At 40.1% G+C, this 15385-nt stretch overlaps 1 protein-coding gene across 27 annotated transcripts in view; it reads left to right on the top strand.

Annotated features, from left to right (window-relative positions):
- LOC137123558 (sorbin and SH3 domain-containing protein 2-like) overlaps window positions 1-15385 on the top strand; it is a 49460-nt gene that overhangs the window by 15239 nt on the left and 18836 nt on the right. For 18 of the 27 annotated variants that reach the window (XM_067497466.1, XM_067497462.1, XM_067497480.1 and 15 more), the window contains 8 exons: window positions 3415-3476; window positions 4711-4800; window positions 6077-6103; window positions 6234-6358; window positions 6636-7289; window positions 10184-10310; window positions 10595-10770; window positions 12027-12093. In XM_067497466.1, coding sequence (XP_067353567.1) covers window positions 3467-3476; window positions 4711-4800; window positions 6077-6103; window positions 6234-6358; window positions 6636-7289; window positions 10184-10310; window positions 10595-10770; window positions 12027-12093 — 1276 coding nt within the window. In that variant the 5' untranslated portion in view covers window positions 3415-3466. Of the gene's footprint in view, window positions 1-3414; window positions 3477-4710; window positions 4801-6076; window positions 6104-6233; window positions 6359-6635; window positions 7290-7945; window positions 8378-10183; window positions 10311-10594; window positions 10771-12026; window positions 12094-15385 lie in introns of all 27 variants that reach the window. The other 9 variants (XM_067497472.1, XM_067497471.1, XM_067497473.1 and 6 more) reach the window with 4 other exon arrangements.

Here is a 15385-nt window from a genome sequence, read left to right as displayed (position 1 = left end):
GGAGGGGTCATTCTCCCTGTCACTTGGGTTTAAGGCTAGCAATGTCTTGTCTGAGATTTATGTTGGATCTCCAGGGACATTCTGTTGCTTTGTGGGAGAGGGATTTGTTCTCTCTGATTCTTGCAGTGTGACTTTTACAGATGGCTCTGCATTGCATCTTCAGGTTTATCCTAATCAGTGTCCTGAGCTCGGGCATGTAAGCGGCATTCACTGCAGAGCATTACTGTAGACTGTAGACTAGTTGTTTTACACTGATTTGACACCTGTTTCTTCCACTGTGCGTGGGCGTGGTTTATTGTGAACTGTTCCTATTTAGGAGTGGTCTCAACTAGTGACCTCCTGATGTACAGGGCAAAACTGGGAGGATTGTTGAGCTTGAAAAAAATGCAAACTATAATTTAGTATTTGCCAGTAGGCACAAGATCTAAGAACACTGTCATGTTTTTAGTGCTGTTCATTTTTTTCATAAAAGGATATTGACATTTTCTCTAGACCCTTGTTTTGTCTGTGCCAAGGCAGAGTGCCAGCGAGTGATGGCATCCTGGGCATGAGGTCATGTTTATGCTTTTCTTTCCTTTCTTTTGATAGTCACACTGTCTGGCTTAGGTTTTCCTTTGTTTTCTTTTTCCCTTCATTTTAGTCTGGACCTAGTTAAATTAATCTTCCTCTGTTAAGGACAAAGCTAATAGTTTGTTCCATTTTTCAATAACCCCATCTCTATTGGCATTGATTGCACCCAGCTTTGTCTTCAAAACATTGTCTCTTAAATGGTGCAAAGGAATTTATGAAAATAATTTATATTGAAATCCCCATGGTCATGGGAAATTTTGTTTTATTTTTTTCTTCAAAAATGAATTTGTGTCTGCAAGGGTTTTGTCACTGCCAGCAATATTAAAACCCATGTCATTAAGGTGAGGAACATCCTTCTGATTAAAAAAATTAAAAATAAAGAAAAATAAAATATAGGACAACAAGGTTCCTGTCACAGGTACTACAGGGTCTGATGTTTGAGTTTTCAGTCCTCAGACCATGTTGGTCCACTGATACATACCAGATTGGTCCCAGTAGGTCATTTACCAGACTAATGAGACTTGATGGGCTTGTGGTGTTGGACATCACAGCATCTTGCAGCTTATAGCACTGACTTGTGTATTTGCAGTCCCACATCTATTACACTCAGTAATTATATACACACTAGTCTCCAGAGTAATCCACCAGTGCCTAAATTACAGTCCGTAGATAAACCACAGCAATGTAAAAAAATAAAATGACTCGAAAGAAACTTAAGATACCACATGCTTTGGCCAGCAAAACAAGCGCAACAACCAAAACCGCCTGGAAAATAAGGTCTTGTTTATCATAAATTTTTTATCAAATTTAATTTTCACATCAAAGTTAAAGTAGAATTCTATGTAGCGATTTCGAGAATTGACATTCACAGTGTTTATTTATTAATATAATATCATGGGATAAGTGTTTGATCTGACAACATAAATTCCCACCACTTCATCATCTATTACATTAGATGTTGCATTTTAGAGAACCACTTAGTGAATATTATTGGAAAGATTTTGTGCTCCCCTGCTATACATATTAAGCATGCTGAAATACATACAGAACTTTAAAATACACTATATGCAGCAGTATCTATCAGGAAAGATAAAGCTATTCTGTGTAGAGCCTGGTGTGTTTTCTTCCTGTGCCCAGCCATAACATCGCACTATGGCCACAGCTGCTGTGCTGCCGCCGAAGTGTCCCAAAGAAATATGATCCTGCTTATAATCTGACTATCGTTTGGACGAAGACAACCTGCGACGCCAGACACATGATTTATCCCAGTGCATGTGTATGTGTTTCTCAGAAAGATTTATGAGGGTGCACTAGGATTAGGTCTTGGGGGACTGAAAGTATCCCATGACCCCTGGCTTGTTGTAGTCCTATACGCAATAGTACTGCACTTCATATTAGAGATTTTTGTCTAGTTTTTAAATATAAAAAAAACTGAAATGTAGTGCAGTATTATCAACATAAAATCTTTGGTACATGCATAGGTTTATTGTTGTCTGTTTGTTTGTTTGAGAAAGATTTTGTCACAATATGAAATGGATCTTAGAATTTACTCTTCTCATTTGTGGACACTGTGTGTATACGAGATATGTATACTTTTGCTATACTTTTGCTATTAATGTGTCATGAAGTATGCGTTTCAATCATGCACCATACTGTAAACTTTTTCATATAGCAAGAGGTAGCCATCTCATGGGTACATTTAAGTAAACATGGAATTCTGTATTATTTATCATCATCATTAGTGGTATTTATGTTTCATCTGTGTGCTGTAAAACATTTAAGGTCATTAAGCCACTGACTTAGCTGGAAGAATTTATGTTCCGAAATTTGGATTCCAGGGGTTTAGACTTTGGAATAAACATCTTTTTTGAACATGACAGGAAGTATGTGTGATTTACATTATCTTTGTTGTACAGTGTTTCAAAATAAATCAGATGTAAGAAAGTGTTTGACAGAGCTACCAAAGCTTTTCCCCTTTTTAGAAGATATTATGAACAGATATGAACATTTTAGCTACTTTAGTTTAACAATTTAATTGATTAATTGTAGCAGTGGATTAGAAATGCATAATATTGCTGATGCATTCCTGATTATTTGATCATCCATATCAAGTACATCAGTATCTTATCAACTTTAGTACAGTTCTCCTGGTGTATTCAGGGTTCATGACATCTTGTGTCTGTTCCACCTCCAAATACCCTTTCACTTTTGTGAGGGAGGGGAAAAGGCAACAAAAAACTGACACAACCCCTGCACATATTAAGCAATATTCAGGCTATCAAAGCTCAACACCGCGACAGTCCAGCTGAATTGCCATTTCAATTCGCTCACTACGGATCCCTGAACAACTTGGAGATGATGGTGGCGGTGGATCACCTTACTTTGCCTTTTAATTAACGTGCCGTTTATTCATTTCATATATCAGATTGATATTCACCACCTCAGCACATGGGTCTTCTCAAGATGGGTAAAAATGAATTGTGTCTAAGAAATAAAAATCGAGCTGACTTGCAGTGTATCAGCATACAGCAGTCCTACTCCCGAACTCCATTATTCTGTCAGCACCCTTTCTGTACAGAGGTTTTAGCTTTTAAACTGTGTGATTAGAATGAAATTACATTGGCCTAGTAAGCAGCAAGAAGCTGGTAGTTTTCCAAAATATTTGCTTTACATTATATTTGAGATTAAATACAGATTTAACACAAAAGCTGATTTGGATTACAATAAATTAATTATTCATTGTAAGAGCCTTGGGAAAATTATTCTGTACATATAGATCATTGGAAAAGGAAAAAGCAATAGCTATTGTGTTACTGTTTGTGTAATACTTTGTTTGTTTTCCAGGTGTATCAAAGTGTATCCCTCTGCAGTCGATCAGTAAGACACACTCTTCAATATGAATACAGGTACTACATGTAGACACACAACCACCCACACGCCTTTAAAGGCTATGTGAGTACATTGTGGAGCCCTCAGTTCATGCCTTTGAATTTTGTGCAGCAAAGTTAAACAATTGTTAGTATTTGTTTATTCATTGAACATAACATCATTGTTTACATTCATTTTACTCTAAAGTGAAAAAAGTCAGTGTGTTCATACATTTCAGGCTACCTAGCTATTTTCAAAGTTGCTCTGTGTGCTACTTTTTCTCTGCCACAGGCATGAGTCTGTAACTCTAACCCTGACCCTGTTTTACCACTTTGGTGCTGATCCATTTTGAGCCTTAGTTATTGTGACTAAAAGCATCAATAAGTATAGTAACCCTGTAGCTTTTAACCACAGTGACGTATTGCACCCTCAATACAATTCCAAAGTTCTGTCCTGAACTTGGCAGTCATCCTGAGCTTAGTGTGTATTTCAGCTATAGAATCATTGATGAGTAATCCATCTTTGAGCCCTCTCCACACCACACACCAACACCGTGTGGCTGCCAGTGGTAATGTGATTCATCTTAGTCATTTGACCATATTTATAATACTGAACACAACACAAAGTTTGACATTTGTTGAATCAACTTATTTATATAAAAACCAACAGCAAAAATGTCTGACTATGATCACAATAACTGTCCAGTAGCTAAGCTTGTGCAGAACTGTTCTAAGTGAATTAATTTATTAGAGTTCTTTTAATAATTGTGTTTCAAAACAGACATTTTATGATATTTTTTTAAAATCCACATTAAAACTTGAATTCTCCACAATTAACAAATGTCCACCATGTAATTTCAGGTATTTCATGTATAGCCTATTTGTGATTTCTAATTTTTATTTTTTTATTTTTTTAAACTTATTTTCGAAGTATCCAGGCTCATTTTGATTCAAAATTCTCTAATACCTACCATCAAAATCATACTCTGACATAAATTATTAGGCTACAATATTATTAACTAATGTAATATAGCACTTACTTTATTTAACTATAATTTTTTTAATTTTGCTGTGCACCAGTTTCCGTGTAAACTTTGAGATCATTACCATTAGTCACCAAATCTGCCTCAGTAAAAATCAATGCATGTGCTTTGCCTGGTTCTGGCTTGATGCATTCGTGCATGTATGCATATCCATGTGTTTGTATATATGCATGTGCATGTGTGCTGCTGCTCCTGCCTCTATGATCACCTGCCTGGCTGTGATTCTTCAGATAGCGGAGGATACACTCGCAAAAGTGTGGCTTTGTCACTCATACTCTCACCCATGAAGAAGGTCCAGAGCTCACCAAACCTAGCTACAGGTACTAACACTAACAGACACACAGCAAAATAACATTTGTGCAAATAAATACAAATGCAGGGCACTTAGGTAAGCTGTAGGTCAAAGCATGAGGGAGGTTTTAATAAAAGTGGCTCATGTTTGGGCTTCATCAACCTCATCTGGTTTAAGCATTTTTGAAATTCTTTTCAATAGGGCTCTGTTTGCTTAAACAATGTTTGAACTGTGACATCATAAAATGCTAATCCATTCCATTCATATTTTGTTTTTTTGTTGAAAAAACTACAGGGGGGCTCTCATACATCAAACACCTAATACCCATCTCTCCTCTGTATATTGTATACAATGTATTTTGCTTTTCTTGTTGTTTTTGTGCTTTTTCTTGACTCTGTTTTTTTATTTTTAATTTCCCAGAAATTACCCGGTTCTATATAGACTGATTAGGCATAACATTTCTACCACCTGTGTTTTGGCCACCCTGTTTAAAATATATGAGGTGGCCAAAATATTACAACCACCTCTTCTCATAACGCACTCCAGTACGACTCCACTTTCACCTCAACAATAAACACATAGTTGAATTATCACCTTTCTGACAGTTCTGACCTAAAACGTTATAAGTCATGGCAGAACCACTGTCTTGGTTTGCATTTAAATTGCACAGGTGGTCATAATGTTATGGCTGATCGATGTATATAATTTAACGATCTGGCAGTGAACTGAACGCCGATCGGGGTGTAAATTGACAGGAGCACAGGTTAAACTAATCAGAGCTGATGATGAGAGGTGGAGCTGTCAGGATAAAAATCTAAAAAAACAGAAATTGGGAAAGAAGACTACAAAATAAGAGTTCAGAAGTGAACACAGGTGGTGTGACATAAAACATTTTCCAGGGTTTAGGAGCTTGGTAGGTTTGATCACATCACCTCCCTCAATAATGTACTGTGATCCTTATGCTCCATAATTTTCATGTTCGGTAACGGGCCCCTCATTGGCCTCCTGTCTTTTCTTGTTCTTGGGATTAAAATGGTCTTTTAAAAGCAGGTGTAGATTTTCTTTATACTGGTACTGATTTGTCAGTTTTGTTGTTAGAAATCTACAGCATCTTTTCCTCGTGTCTTTTAATGTCATGCTAAATATTCAGAGAGATGCAAAGAAAAGATATTAAAAAAACAATTATGTGTTTTCAAATAAATGACATGTAATCATGTGAACATTCATTTGAGGCATTTGAACATTTATTATTATTATTATTATTATTATTATTAACATATCTTTATCCTTTCTATGATCTCTAGGGACTGAATCTCACTCATCAGAATTGGGTAAGTCTCTTTTGCTCTGTTTTGTTAAATCTAACAGAGAATTGTGACACTTCAAACCACAAAATAAGCTATGAAATATCCCACTGGACACCATAAAACATTATCAAAAGAAGATTAATTTTATCTTTAGATTCTTGGCGGTCATGCAGTGCCACAGACGGCCTTAAGAATGGAGATGCCAGCAGCTCATCTCTTGCTGCCAAAGGCTTTCGCAGTGTCAGACCCAACCTACAGGACAAAAAGTCACCAACACAGGTAAATATCACATAGCACATTGACAGATGTTGATTTTTAGTATTTCATAATTTTTTTACTCCTGTTTGGACTTTAATACAAAAAAATTAATTACCAAGATTCTCTGTGAATAAGAAGAGTATGAAATGCATGAAACAAACCATATAACAATGCTTAGTTTCCACACTATGTCATTTGAACAATTTGTTTATAACTCATATGAAGCTTTTCGCTGATCATTTGTTGTTGTTGTTGTTGTGAACTTATTCTGGCTGTTCCTGTCTAACTGACCAACAAGGATTACAGTCATGTCCCATTGCCACCCCCAAGGAGGGAGAGTTTCCCATTTTCACCGACTAGCACTAATCCACCAGACTACAGCTCCCTTGTTGCCCTGGATAATAATTTTAACCTGGGTACACTAACATTTACTCAGAATGAAAAATCAGTTTTAAAAGAATCCTACAGTATAAGTAGCAAATCTTCTTACTCCTACTCAGAGACCAATAAAAACCCAGTCCAACAGGAACACCAGTCCACTGTCCCAACAGATAGCAGTTGCAGTTCATCTGTCACCAATAATACAAAGGCTCAGGAACGTAAGGTGTCTTCCCTCAAACTAACCCCGGTGACCATCCCAGACCCACCTGCTCACCTCAACTCCTACCTTAATCCCCAACCCAACACTGACATCGCAGGTTCCCCTCTGCCTACTGCCCAACCTCAACAAAGGAGTCCCATTGTATCTCAGCCCCCGACACAGACAACCTCGCTTTCTGTCCACTTGGGCCTTGAGAAACCAAAGCATCGCGAGCTTCAGCCTCCAAATCCCACAATGGAACTCAAGGAACCAGATCAAGCCCAAGATCAAACTTCAATTCCAACTCCAGCCCAGGTGGAGATGAATGCTTCTCCTGCAGTTCCACCAAGACCTTCTCCCTCAGCACTGTTGGTACATAACAGACTACATACTGTAAACACAGAGCTAAAAAGCACAATGATTGTGTTCACTTTCAGGTCACTATATAAATCACTAGTTGTTTCCTTATGCTGACATCCGTGATTAAAGGGTAAAACCAGCTGTAACACATCATGATGCTTGCTTATGGTGCATACTGGGCATGCCACACAAGCACATATGCTATTTGGTGTACTGTAGTCAAGATGTGCAAAATTTTTAGACAAAGTCATCTTAGACTGGTGTTTTATCAAAACAAGCTTATGTGCTTTTCCCTTTAGTTGAGCTTGGTGTTGCCATCCAACCAACAACACTAACTGTGACTCTGTATATGAAGCTATATGTGTGATAAGTGTTTTATTTATTGAATGTCAGCATTACTGTCTCTATATTTTGCTGCCTTCCAGAGTTTGAACTAACAGTCTCTACAATTCACAGCATTAATCATGTTTCAGGGGAGGATGCTGCACAAACAAAGTGTGTTTTCACAGCATTAGGCTTATGTGTTACTTCCACACATCCTCTGTGAGAAGGTGGCTTATGCGTTACTTCCACACATCCTGTGTGACAAGGTGGCTAATGAGTGATATCACTAAGTACTCTTCCCTTTCCTCCTTTTTCAATCAACTCCCCCTCCCCCCCAACACCAGGGGCTTCCCTTTCCTGACCCCTTAGCACAGCACTCTCCCTATCGCTGTCACAGCTCAGATTCACTCAACTACCTGTCAGGCTTAATGCCCAAGGCTCTGTCGCCTACCCCGTATGTTCCATATGCCAGTGGGGCTGGCAGCACAGTTGGTGTGGTCAGCGGGCTGAGCCTTACTACAGTCAGCGGAGTGAGCGTCGGTGGCTGCTTTTCACCCTCGGCTTCCCCTGTGACGGTGTCAGCTCTCAGCCACTACTCATCGTCTACAGCGGGTCTGCTGGACGAGCTACAGATCTGTAGCCTGGACTCACCTGGCTCCTCACCCACGCCATCACCAACCCTCAGCCATGTCTCTGCCTACACATCCACTGCTGGCCCCGATGATGTGCTAACAGCCTCTTTGGCCTCCACAGCTGCACCAGCCACTTTCACTAATGTAATTATTCCAACGAGTCACTGCTGTAACACACTAAACCAAATGGGTTCCTCCACCCAGATTATTTGGATGGCTGAACCAAACCTCCACAAAATGTGTGATTACCACAACTTTTACCTTCCACTAACAATCACCTGCAACCTACCTGTCAAATACCAAAAGTAAATCAGTCCACTGTGTTTCCGCATTATGTTATTGTGTCTTTAATCATTAGAGCTCCATGTCTATGTGTGCTTGTCTGTTTCTGGTTAAACCTTTTTTGCCATCCAAGGCAATTGCACAGTCTCTTAAGGCCAGTTCATGCCAAGAATTCATGACACAGCCATTTTTCTGAGAAGTCACAGCAGGGTGAAATGCCCTATTGGGAGGTGTTATTATCTTGAGAATGAGCTTCTTGAGTTGGTAGGGTTTATAATGTAATGTCCGAAAGGACCAAAAGTTGATAGCAGTATCACTTAAATTCTACTATTCTCTATATGATACCACAGCAAACCCAAACCAATGAAATCAGGTTTTTGTCACAGTTTATTTGCCTCTAAAAACAAACGAACAAACAAACAAAAAAACTTAAGAGTATGCGTCTACTTTGCGCCTGTCTCTGCGGCTCAATATCTTTTTTCTCTTGATTAAAAAGACAATTGGGAGATCTCATTTATCAAGCAAAGCACAACCAGAGGCTGCTGCACAAACACTGCTATACTGAATATTGACAGTGTCATGAAGCAATGTCCTGATACCAGTATGGGGTATTGGCTTTGATACTGCTCTCGTGTATTGGTACTTCTACTTGTAAAACCTCTCAAACGCACCACCCATTGCTGCAGTACCCTGCAGGTAGACGGAGGTGGAAATTTTTTATTGTTTTAGAAAGTTAAAACCCCAGTTCCTGCCATATTCGTTTTGGCAGAAGTACACACACAATTTCCATTCTTGTGGGATTTTCCTAACTGTGCAGGGGACTGACGAGGGTCATACTGTACACTCGTACTAGAAGCAAAACAGATTAGTACTCATATTAGTACTCTGTAGTACTTGAATGTAAGTATATGTGGCATTAGGACATCCCCAGTCTGATGCGATTTATTACTTTATTGACAGTTTAAACTTAAAAACTAAATATAAATCATAACCATGTAAAAGTAGACTTCATGGCAGAACCACTCTATTGAATTGCACTACATTCGTACAGTTGTACCTAATTAAATGATATTTGTTTGTCGCTCTATTGTCAATGGATCAGTTTTAATTGCTGTGTTGGCATGTTGCAAAGTAGTCATTGGTTTTTAAGGTAGCATGAATCTTTGGTTTGAGCACAATGGCCTTTTTAATTTAAATGGCGTGTAGGGTTTCCTGTGTCATTGTGTTGAATGAGAGAGAATTTTTCAGAAGAGCCTTTCGAAATAACTATAGTACACCATGCCCGTTTTGGTTTATGTCGCAACTTATTTACAAAGAAATGACTGTGTGTTTTGAGGAATGGTGCGGAGTGATTCAATGTCCCTTTCCCTCACTAACTTTTCTTACATTGTACATTCACTTCAGATTCAGCACTTCCTGTGAGTCGCTTTAGATTCAGTATCTACCTAAATGTAGATTCCTATATGAAACCTGGATCTTCTGGCACTATGGATGTCTGTAGCAATAAGCTGACTAGATTCTTTTGTTTTGGTAAATGCTTTGTGTTGTTTTAACAGTAACAGTTAGTGATTTATAGTAGATCTACAAGATTGTGCGCCGTTGTACATTTTGCTGACATTTGTGATTGTGTCATAATGCCTGTGTTTCTGGTTTGTGGCTCACTCTTAGGGCCAGGTCCTGTCTCATGCTATGAATGGAGGTGCTAGCCATCCACAGAGGCCCCTCTCTCCTCCATCCTATCCTCCACCCCCCACCTCACTCCACACTGGGCTCCAGAGACAGAGCAGGAGTTCAGGTGAGTCACTTTTCTTTTCCTTCCATTTATACTGCAACCTTAGCAAGCAATTATTTGATGATGTCTATGGTCACTAAGAAAATGTAAAGTATCCATATGTCATTCTAACGCATTGCAGATACATTAAGAATACTGTAGACATGTTGAAAGTCCAGCTGAGTCTACCCTACAACCTACAAATAAATAAATAAATGGATACATTACTTTGTAGAAGGCATGTTTCAAAGCATTTTTAGAAACAACTGTCCTGTCATTTTCTTGTCTCTCTTCCTTTCTGTGTCTAGAGGGCAGTGAATCCATCAACAGAGAGTCTATGGTGTCAGGACACACCACTGTAAGCAGCACTATTCCTATTGCCCGCTTCTCAGAAGAAGAAAAAAGGGTGTCAATTATTAAAGCCCCTCATTACGAAGGCATTGGCCCTGTGGACGAGTCTGGCATCCCTATTGCAATCCGCACGGTGAGGTCAAAAGTACATGGAGCTAAAGCGGCAGATAGGTAGTGTAGTCGAGCACCGTGCCTGTGGGTATGTGTGGTGTTTTTATTAATTTGTGAGCAGGCACATGAGGGCATTGTTGACGGCAGCTTTTGACCCTGTTTAAAGAGCATTTTTCATGCTCACTATGTCAGTATCCCTTTTTTCTGTTTTTCTGTGTGCTGTTAGTGCTGCAGCAAGTCCTTGCTGCTTAGTCCTTGCTGTGTTAGCTCCGCTAGGGTTTTTTATATTAATACGATAAACAGGAAGAATGACAAACAAAAATAAATGTAAAAAGCAAAGAGAAAAGGTGTAAATAAAAAACAGCAGGAAAGAAGAAAAAAAAACAGACTCTCCTTATTGTGAGCAGACAAACATTTTTGTGGCCACTCAATTTGGTATCCTTGGAGAGTGAAGTGGTAATTGGCCTGTATCTTGGCTGTGCAAGAGCTGTATGCACAGTCAAACACACTCTTCTGTGCCTCCTCTCTGACCAGATTCCAGACACTGTTTAGTGCTACTGAATAAAGAAAGGATTAAGTCTCCCTGCCATTTGATAGCTCTTTTTGAAGTGGCTGTTAGATCTATATTGTATACACAAAGAAACACATACCAGGGTTTCTCATGATTTATCCTGTACCAGGAGCTTAGGATTGTTGTTGCAACTTGGCCTCCTCCGTCAGGAATCTGAATCTGCTGACACACAACCATGTTCATACTAAAACAGCATGCCATATTAGTGATTGATTCATAATTTCATTTTTGTAATTTTTTATTTTTTTTATATTACCAGAAATTTGAAACACAAATGTTATTTCTAGTTTTTGGTTATGTTAACTGGGCGGACCTCTGGAGAGCAAAAAAAAATGTTATTTTCCAGCCGTTCTAAGCAAGATGTTCCGATCACATGTTGTATTAACAAAAGAAAAATATTGAGGGCTGTTGCTTTGTTGCTTTATAACAATACTATTAATAATAAAACATTTCTAAACAGCATTTGCTAAGAGCACAGTGTGCACAGTGTCTCCTAAATAGAATAAGTCTTTAGAGAATGTATTCATGTCTCAAAACTATTTAAGTTCTGAATGACATATGGAAATCTGAAAAGGCTGAGTGTTGTTTCTTTGCTCAGTGATGTCCTATAAAACACTGGGAGCCCATTCCAGTTTCTATCTTCAGTTATCTATTTTATGTTGTATTTCACGGCACATAAATCTTTATGATTATTTCCTTCTCCACAGACGGTGGATAGGCCTAAGGATTGGTACAAAACTATGTTCAAACAAATCCACAAGGTTCACAAAGCAGGTAAGTTTGTACTGAATCACTGAAAATTTGAGTTAATCAGACATCATGATTGGACTTGGGGTTGCGTGCATGCTGATTGAACACGGGTGTTTGTGTGTGTATCTTTGTGTGTCTGCATGCCTGTTGTTGTTAAACCAAAAGACCCAAAGCACATCAGAGCCAGAACTCATTAGACGAGAGCAAGAGAGTGTGGAGAGAAGGAGGAATTGAGAGAAACCTCTAATACACACAGTGCTGTCCTGGGAAATCTGCTCCAATTTTGTGGGCTTGACAGAATCGCACAGTTAGTACAAGGCTTGTTTGTTCTAAAGAGCTCAGGCATTTTTTTGTTTTTCACTGCAGCACACATTTTCATGATTGCCTACATCATCTACAGGCTTAGGTTGTTCTGTTAAATTTATCTCAGAGAATGTTCATGTCTTACCAATAATTAATATAGTGTCAATAAAGTATAAAGCACTATTCCGGTCCCACATATAGTTTTTTCCTGCAGAAAACGAATATTATCAAAAACTCGTAGTTATACCAAAATCCCTATGCAGCTAATCTGGGTCACCCTTCTTAAAGCCAAGTAACTTAGTTGTATTTGGAAAAAAAAAATTCTGGAAGATGCTGAGCTTGTGGACAGACACAAATGGGGTTAATGGTCTAGATTGGTTTTTCTCTTTTTTTTTGTCTTCCACTTTGAAAAATGGTCACTTCTTCTTTTCCTTTCGGCTGCTCCCTTTCAGGGGTCGCCACAGCGAATCATGTGCCTCCATCTAACTCTGTCCTCTGCATCCTCTTCTCTCACACCAACTAACTTCATGTCCTCCCTCACTACATCCATAAATCTCCTCTTTGGTCTTCCTCTAGACCTCCTGCCTGGCAGCTCCAACCTCAGCATCCTTCTACCGATATATTCACGGTTTCTCCTCTGAACATGTCCAAACCATCTCAATCTGGCCTCTCTGACTTTATCTCCAAAACATCTAACATGAGTTGTCCCTCTGATGTACTCATTCCTGATCCTGTCCATCCTCGTCACTCCCAAAGAGAACCTCAACATCTTAAGCTCTGCAACCTCCAGCTCTGCCTCCTGTCTTTTCTTCAGTGCAACAGTCTCTAAGCCGAACAACATTGCTGGTCTCACCACCGTCTTGAACACCTTTCCTTTCATTCTCGCTGATACTCTTTTATCACACAACACACCTGACACTTTTCTCCACCCGTTCCAACCTGCCTGCACTCGCCTCTTCACCTCTTTTCCACACTCACCGTTGCTCTGAACCGTTGACCCTAAATACTTAAAGTCCTGCACCTTCTTCACCTCTGCTCCCTGTAACCTCACCGTTCCACCTGGGTCCCTCTCATTCACACACATGTATTCTGTCTTGCTGCGGCTAAGCTTCATTCCTCTGTTTTCCAGAGCAGACCTCCACTTCTCTAGATTTTCCTCCACCTGCTCCCTGCTCTCACTACAAATAACAATGTCATCTGCAAACATCATAGTCCAGGGAGATTCTTGTCTAACCTCATCTGTCAGTCTGTCCATCACCAGAGCAAACAAGAAGGGGCTCAAAGCCGATCCTTGATGCAGACCCACCTCCACCTTGAACTCCTCTGTCACACCTACAGCACACCTCACCACTGTCTTACAGCTCTCATACATGTCCTGCACCACTCTAACATACTTCTCTGCCACTCCAGACGTCCTCATACAACACCACAGCTCCTCTCTCGGCACCCTGTCATACGCTTTTTCTAAATCTACGAAGACACAATGCAACTCCCTATGACCCTCTCTGTACTTCTCCATCAGCGTCCTCAAAGCAAATACTGCATCTGTTGTACTCTTTCTAGGCATGAAACCATATTGCTGCTCACAAATGTTCACCTCTGCCCTTAGCCGAGCTTCCACTACTCTTTCCCACAACTTCATTGTGTGACTCATCAGCTTTATTCCTCTGTAGTTGCCACAGCTCTGCGCATCTCCCTTGTTCTTAAAAATTGGTACCAGTACACTTTTCCTCCAGTCCTCTGGCATCCTCTCACTCTCCAAGATCTTGTTAAACAAACTAGTCAAAAACTCTACTGCCTCCTCTCCTAGACACTTCCATACCTCCACAGGTATGTCATCAGGACCAACTGCCTTTCCACTCTTCATCTTCTTCAATGTCCTCCTCACTTCACTCTTACTAATCTTTGCTACTTCCTGCTTCACAACAGTCACCTCTTCTACTCTTCGTTCCCTTTCATTTTCCTCGTTCATCAACTCTTCAAAGTACTCCTTCCATCTTCCCATCACACTACTGGCACCTGTCAATACATTTCCATCCTTATCTTTAATCACCCTAACCTGCTGCACATCCTTTCCATCTCTATCTCTTTGTCTGGCCAACCTGTACAAATCCACCTCTCCCTCTTTAGTGTCCAACCTAGCATACAAGTCCTCATATGCTCTTTGTTTGGCCTTTGCCACCTCTATCTTCACCTTACGCTGTATCTCCCTGTACTCCTGTCTACTCTCTTCAGTCCTCTCAGTGTCCCACTTCTTCTTAGCTAACCTCTTTCTCTGTATACACTCCTGAACTGCCTCGTTCCACCACCAAGTCTCCTTGTCCGCTTTCCTCTTTCCAGATGACACACCGAGTACCCTCCTACCTGTCTCCCTGATCAAATTAGCTGTAGTAGTCCAGTCATCTGGAAGCACCTCCAAACCACCCAGAGTCTGTCTCAGCTCCTCCCTGAAAACTAAACGACATTCTTCCTTTTTCAACTTCCACCACTTCGTCCTCTGCTCTGCCTTAGTCCTCCTTATCTTCCTCACCACCAGCATCATTTTACACACCACCATCCTGTGTTGTCTGGCTACACTCTCCCCTACCAATGCTTTACAGTCACTGACCTCTTTCAGATTACAACGTCTACATAAGATGTAGTCTACCTGAGTGCTTCTCCCTCCGCTCTTGTACGTCACCCTATGTTCCTGCCTCTTCTGAAAGAAAGTGTTTACTACAGCCATTTCCATTCTCTTTGCAAAGTCAACCACCATCTGACCTTCTGCGTTCCTGTCCTGAACACCAAACCTGCCCATAACAGTCTCATCACCTCTGTTCCCTTCACCTACATGCCCATTGAAATCTGCACCAATGACAACTCTCTCACCTCTGGGGATGCTCTGGATCACTTCATCTAACTCACTCCAGAATTTCTCCTTCTCTTCTAACTCACATCCTACCTGTGGGGCATAACCACTCACAACATTGAACATCACCCCTTCAACTTCCAGCTTCAGACTCTACAGAATCAA

Source organism: Channa argus, chromosome 3 (assembly GCF_033026475.1).
Source record: "Channa argus isolate prfri chromosome 3, Channa argus male v1.0, whole genome shotgun sequence".
NCBI lineage: Eukaryota > Metazoa > Chordata > Actinopteri > Anabantiformes > Channidae > Channa > Channa argus.
The sequence above is the reverse complement of the archived record's forward strand: the minus strand, read 5'-3'. Positions and strand labels throughout refer to the sequence as shown.